At 43.2% G+C, this 7,330-nt stretch overlaps 1 protein-coding gene across 1 annotated transcript; it reads left to right on the top strand.

The window, feature by feature from the left end:
- Positions 1-6,063: 6,063 nt before the first annotated feature.
- LOC150068053 (olfactory receptor 7E178-like) lies at positions 6,064-7,011 on the top strand (the record flags this gene model as incomplete). The annotated part of the gene is made up of 1 exon (XM_090329145.1): positions 6,064-7,011. A coding segment is annotated over one exon (948 nt), but the record flags the coding sequence as incomplete, so codon positions are not given.
- Between the last annotated feature and the right edge of the window lie 319 nt (positions 7,012-7,330).

The following is a 7,330-nucleotide window of genomic DNA, read 5'->3' on the forward strand; positions in this document are numbered from 1 at the left end:
ACACAAATAAATGTTCTCCACCTTCGGCCATAAAGCATTTGTCAATAAAAACCACATTGAGATTTTATCTCACTCCAGTTAGAATGGCCATTATCAAGAAAACAAATTATAACAGATATTGGTGGGGATGTGTGCAAAAGGGAAACATTACCACACTGTGGGAATGTAAACTTGTTCAGCCACTTGAGAAAGCAATATGGAGATTCCTCAAAAGACTAAACATAAAACTTCCTTATGACCCAGCAATCTCATTCCTGGATATTTTACCCAAATGACTATAACCAGGCTGTACTAAAGCCACCAGCACAACCATGTTAAGGTTTACTATAGCCAAGATATAGAATCAATCCAGATGCCCCTCAGTGGATGAATGGATCAAGAAAATATGGTATATGTGTATATACACAATGGAATTCTATGCTTCAATTAGAAAGGATGACATTGCCCCATTTGTAAGGAAATGGAAAGACTAGGGAAAATTATATTAAACAAAGTAAGCCAGACCCAAAGAAGCATAGGCTTCATGGATTCTTTTTCTTTTTTGTTGTGGGTCATGGGGCTTGAACTCAGCCTAGGTGCTGTCCCTGAGCTCTTCAACTCAAGGCCATCACTTTATCCCTGAGCCTGGGCATTTTCACTGAGCTCTTCAACTCAAGGCTACCACCCTACACTTGAGCCAAGCCCCACTTCCCATTTTCTAGCGGTTAATTGGAGATAAGAGTCTCTGTTCCTTTTGTGCTCAGGCTGGCTTTGAACGTTGATTTTCAGATCTCAGTCTCCTGAATAGCTAGGATTACAGGCATGAGCCACCATGCCTGATGTTTTCCCTCATTTGTAATATCAGAATATGCCTGTAAATTTAGAAGTAAACCCAATGGATAGGAAAAAAACAAAAAAATTATGCTTGCACATGATTAATTAAATAGGACTCTAAACATCCACACAGTGGGAACAAATTGAGGATATTCTTAGGAGAGAATCACAAGGGCTCAATATTTAGGCACATATAATCATATCATTTCATGTTTATCAAAATGAACTCCAAGAAACAGAAATGAAGTTTGTTTTTTTTTTTTTGCCAGTCCTGGATCTGAGACTCAGAGCCTGAGCACTGCCCTTGGGCTTTCTCAAGGCTAGCACTCTGACACTTGAGCCTTGGCACAATTTTGGCTTTTTTTCTGTGTATCTGGTACTGAAGAATTAAACCTGCGCCTTTGTTCATGCTAGGCAAGCATTCTACCACTAGGCCAAACTCCTAGCCAAAATGAAGTTTTTTTAATTTTTTACTTTTTGTGGGCTTTTCCCTCCTCCTGTTTTTCCTCTTTTCTCACTGTTTTTGATTTCTATACTTTTATCTTGATTATAAGTTTATCTGCTTTGGGGAGGGAAAGGGGAAGCACAGAGATGATGGGACAAAGAGTGAACTAATTCAGTAGTGATACTTGCTAGCACAATGTTGGAAATGAACTATAAAACTTGTGGTCAAAAGGGACAAAAACAGGAGAAAATGAGGGAAGAGATGACACTGTTCAGAAAGAAATGTACTCAATGCATAACATATATAACTCCCCTGTACATTACCTCTGCAGTAAAAGCAAAGTAAACCATACCCAGAGGGAAAAATGTGTACCCCAGGCAAAAACATGAGACCCTACCTGCTAAAAGCCACAGGACAGAGACATAGCTTTTCATGGCAGATCACTTGCTGAATAAGTACCAGGCTCGGAGTCCAATCTCTAGTACTGCAGGAAAAGCAAACACAAACCTCAGATCACAATCTTATTTACCACTCCTGAGAATACATGCAAAGGAATGTAACTTGGCATATAGATGCAGGCACACCCAAGTTTATCAGGGCCCTGTTCACAATAGTTAAGCTGTGAATCTGTGCAGGTGCCTATCAATGGATATAAAAATTGTGGTACATATACACAATGCAGAACTACTGAGTTATATGAAGGATATCATTATTTCGTGAATAGAACTAAAGACTATCTTGTTCAGTGAAACAAGGACAGATATCAAGATGCATTGTGTTCACCAATAAGTGTGTAAAAATGAAACAGCCTTGTATATACATGACTCATTGATGCTACTAAGAAAGTTAACAAAGTCTGGTAGAAAGACACAGATAAAAAGAAGAAAGACAAGTATCAAGATTTGTCTACTATGGCACATGCAGATGCTATATACATGCACATGTGAATAGTATTGAAACAGATTGTAGCTATGAAAATAACACAATTGAAACCATGAAGATTCTAGAAGGAAGGATAAGGGAGGAGGGAAAGAAAGAGTAATGCTGGGTGTGAATTTCATTTAAACTGGTTATATAACTGTATGGAAATATAAAACCTGTGTGTAAATACTTTCATAGGATAAAACAAAAATTTAAGAATGATACTGTGATTCAGGCACTGGTGGCTCACACCTGTAATCTAGTTATTCAGGAGTCTGAGATGTCAGAATTGTGGTTCAAAGCCAGCCAGAGTGGGAATGTCTGTGAGACTCTTGTCCCCAGTTTACCACCAGAAAATCCAGAAGTGGAGCTATAACTCACATGGTAGACTACTAGCCTTGAGTAAAAGACTGGGGACAGTGCCCAGACCCCAAGTTTAATCCCCAGGGCTGTCATTCACATACACAAAAAAATCCCAACCACGAAAAAGAAATTTTACTTAGAGATAAAACTACTAAGAATATAGAAAATGATGTTTGATTCTTCATATATATCTAACTCTCCAAATTTATATGTAATTTGTGTGCTGTTAGTGTCATTAACAATTTTTTAAAAAATGTGCTGGATTTTATTTATTGTTATTATTATTATTATTATTATTATTATTATTATTATTATTATTATTATACCAGTCCTGGGGACTGAACTCAGGGTCTGAGCACTGTCCTTGGGCTTTCCTCAAGGCTACTGCTCTACCACTTGGGCCACAGCACCACTTTTCTATGTATGTGGTACTGAGGAATTGAACCTGGGTCTTCGTGCATGCTAGGCAAGTACTTTTCCACTAGGCCAAACTCCAGGATTCTATTTTATTATTTTTGAGGTAGGGTCTTGGTAGGTAGCCAAGCTTTGAACTTTTCATTCTCCTGCATCAGTATTTGAAGTTCTGAGATTAGAGGCATGAGTACCTTGCCTTTGTGTGTACAATTTATTTTTCTTAAGATTCATGGGAATTAGAAAATATTGACAGGGGTGACACTGGTCAAGATGCATTGTATTCATAAGCTGTTTTGTTAAATGGCAACTCCTCTGCATAACTACTTAAAGATAAATTTGAGCAAAGAAAGAGGAAAATAAAGATTTATATATCTTAAAGGTGAGAAGAAAGGAATCCAGGTGACATAGCCCCCTTGAGGAGTGAAAGGTCTCAAGCCTTACCAAAAATACTAGGTTTTTTTTGTTCCTATTTCATCAACATTAACAAGTCCTCAGAGACAGAGATACCATGAGCTAATTTGCCTGATGATCAGTGTTCAGCCTTGAGCTCTCAAACCTAGATGATTGTAAATAACTAGCTTGTGTTCTCCAGTTTTGAAGTTTACTGATTCAAGTCCAGTTGTCTTGCTTCATCTCTATCCAGACTTGAGGCTTGTGTCAGGAGTCCACACAGGATTCTGGTATTCTGTGGGTCCTGAGGACAGAGCTTTCCTCTCCATCACGCACCACTGATCCCGGAGGGGATGGGTGGTCGTTCCTTTCTCATTCTCCCTGGTAATGGTGGCATAGTCTGGTGAGTGCTGTGGGTGAGCCTGGCAGGCTGGATTTGGGTAGCTCAACCAAACAAAAAAAACTGTCTCGAACTAGTCAGCTGCTTGCAGTTTTACCCCTGTGGCCACTGCAGGAGTAACCGATGGTAACAGGAAGGGAACTCCTGGAGAGGTACATGGCTATGAGTTCCACCTGAGCCGAAACCCTGAGGTGTGCAGATGGTCCTGTCTATACAGACAGAGGTGGAGGTGGGCAGACCCTGGTCAGTTGCCAGTGGTTAACTCTGGCCCTACGGGCCCTGGCATCAGCAGGTTGTCATTGCCAGGCATCACTTGTTCTCTTGGCATGTAGCTTCAGATGGGAGCCAAGTGCCAAGAAGCAGCAGGGAACAGTGTCCAGCCTTCTTAGCATGGTCTTCTCCCTGACAGACGTCTCCAGGCCGGGGCTGGATGACCCAGAGGCAACCAAATGATCTGGGCCCAGCCCTTGGGCAGGGACTGGCTGGTCTGAGGTAGAGCAGTTGTAACGCAGCCTCTTCATTAAGACTTCTTGGTGGACCATCAGACCTGGAATGTGTGGGTTGACTGTGGGCTTCCTTGCCTGTGTGTTTATGCCTATGTGTGCATGGGTGGATGGGGTGCCCATCCATCTCTGGGGTTCACATCTGGCTTTCTGTATGCTGTGTGGATGTGGCTATGTGCCTATTTGGAGGTGTCACATAGCCATTCTTTTCAGGTTATATTTGTGAGACTGTCTCCATGTCTGTGTATTGCCTCCATGTCCTGTGGCCTCTGTATTCCTGCGTGTCTGTGTTTATACACCACACATGTGCCTCTCTGGCTTCTCAGAGCTCTGTGTGTGTCACCTGTGGACACATGACGTCATGTGTGGGTATGCTGCTTGCCTGCGCCCCTCTCCACCTGCTCAGGCCCAGGCCCCCATCCTGCCCTTGCTCTAGCACCATCACACTGAGTTCATGCCGAGAGGGGCCAGGCAGCTGCAGGCTTCATGTGGTTGTAGTCTGGGCCTTGGGAGAAGACACTAAGTTGGGAGATCAAGTGTATCAGGAGACAGGGAGGTGTGAGGGGGCGGGGTGGGCTGAGGGATGCCAAGTCCATCGGGTCCATCTGCAGTGGAAGGAAGCTGGTCCCTGGTGAGGCCAGCAGTGAGCCTTTGGGGTCTGCAGCGGGATGGGCGTACTTGGCAGAGGGCTCCCCCTGCTATGCCTGCCAGAGAAGCATCTCTCACACGGGTGTGATTAACCGAGCCCTTGGATTGCCTTTGAAGGATTTATAAAAATTGATTTAAAATTGGAAAAAAAAGATGCAAAGATGGAGCAGCTAGCTAAAAGCTGTGTCCCAAATGCAGAGTCTTCCACCCTCTTTCCCCCAGTGGCCCTCCATCGCCACTGGTGCCTGGATCATTTTCATTTGATATGAAATCATTTTCAATTTCCTCTCTGATTTCTTCATCGGCCCAGAGATCATGCAAAACTTTGTCATGCTATCCATGTGTCTGTATATTTCAATTAATTTCTCATTTTTTCCCCTTTAGGATCCTTGAAGATATAGAGAATTCTTTTCTTTCACTTTGGTATTTGTTAAGACTTGCTTTATGGCCTGAAATGTGATCTAACTTACAGAAAGTTCAACGGGTCACTGAGAAGGGCTGGTGACTCACCCCTACAATCTGAGCTACTCAGGAGGCTAATAGAGTACTGTGGAGGTATCTATCTGTTAAGCTTATTTTATCTATGGTGCTGTTTAACTCTTTGAGTTATCTTTGTGATTTTATTTTATTTAGTGGTCTACCCAATGATGAAAACACTGTGTTGAAGTCATTTATTTCTATTGTATTTAGTTTTATTTTTCCGGTCCTGGGACTTGAATTCTGAGCATTCTGGACATTGTTCTTTAGCTTTTGTACTCAAGGCTGGCACTCTACTACTTGAGTCAGATCTCCATTTTTGGCCTTTTGCTGGTTATTTGGAGATAAGAGTCTCATGGACTTTTCTGTCCAACTGGCTTGGAACAATGATACTCAGATGCCAGTCCCCTGAGTAGCTGGGATTATAGGTGGGAGTCACTAGATATTTTATTGTACTCAAAGTTTTACCTGGATTGCTCAAATACACATCACTTGGGTGTATCTCTAAAATAAATGGAGTGCATGAAAGAACAAATGACGGACGATGGGATTTGTCAGAAATTAATATTTTGGACGAGATTTTCCTCTCCCTTGAGAACTTCCCTGTTGGATTGATTTAATCTGAATGTAGTTTTAGTGTCACACTCTGGTATACTTACATTTATTTCTTTTGACACATTTTTTTCATTTTCAAAAGGTGCCCAGGCAACATAGATGCCCACAACCTAACTCCAGTCACTGAGTTTCATCTCCTGGGCCTCTCAGATGACACTGAGCTACAGCCCGTCCTCTTTGGGCTCTTCCTGTCCATGTACCTGATCACCGTGCTCGGAAATCTGCTCATCATCCTGGCTGTCACCTCTGACCCCCACCTCCACACCCCCATGTACTTCTTCCTCTCCATCCTCTCCTTGGCTGACATTGGCTTCACCTCCACCACGGTCCCCAAGATGCTGGTGGACACATGGAGTCACAGCAGAGCCATCTCCTCTAGTGGGTGCCTGACTCAGATGTCCTTTTTTATGCTTTTTGGTTGTCTGGACAGTCTGCTTCTGACCGTCATGGCTTATGACCGCTTTGTGGCCATCTGTCACCCCCTGCATTACAAGGTCATGATGGACCCTCGACGTTGTGGCTCACTGGTTGTGGTGTCTGTTGTCATCAGCCTGCTGGTGTCCCAGTTACATAACTCTATGGTCTTACAGCTCACTTTCTTCAGGAGTGTGGCCATTTCTCATTTCTTCTGTGATCCTTCCCAGCTCCTCAGCCTTGCCTGCTCTGACCCCTTCACCGATGACCTTGTCATGTATTTTGTGGGTGCCATGTCTGGTTTCCTCCCTATTTCGGGAGTCCTTTTTTCCTACTCTAGAATAGTTTCTTCCATACTCAGTGTGTCATCGCCATGTGGGAGGTGGAAAGCTTTCTCCACCTGTGGGTCTCACCTGTGTGTGGTGTGCTTGTTTTATGGCACAGGACTTGGGGTGTACCTCAGTTCAGCGGTGTCAGTGTGTCCCAGGATGGGGGCAGTGGCTTCTGTGGCATACACAGTGGTCACGCCCATGCTGAACCCCTTCATTTACAGCCTCAGGAACAGGGACATCAAACGGGCCATAGGGAGACTGCTGAGGAAAGTCTAATCTCAGTGGGATCAGAGTCTTCCTTCTGGAGAAAGCAGCAAGCCCACATTGAGACTCAGAAAACAACAACAACAAACATCTCCCGTCGCTGACCATGTCGTTCATGTTTAAAAAATTGTTATTGTAAAGGTCATGTATGGAGAGGTTACAGTTAGGTAAGTCAGGTAATGAACACGTTTCTTTTTGGACAACGTAAACCCTTCCCTTTCCTCCTTACCCTCCACAAGTTGTAGAGTTCATTTTCAGCATAGTGTGTAGTGAGTATCACTGCTGAATTAGTTCATCTTTTGTCATACCATTTTAGTGCTTCCTGCTTACC

This window comes from Megascapheus bottae, chromosome 1, assembly GCF_031878675.1.
Source record: "Megascapheus bottae isolate mThoBot1 chromosome 1, mThoBot2.hap1, whole genome shotgun sequence".
Lineage (NCBI taxonomy): Eukaryota > Metazoa > Chordata > Mammalia > Rodentia > Geomyidae > Megascapheus > Megascapheus bottae.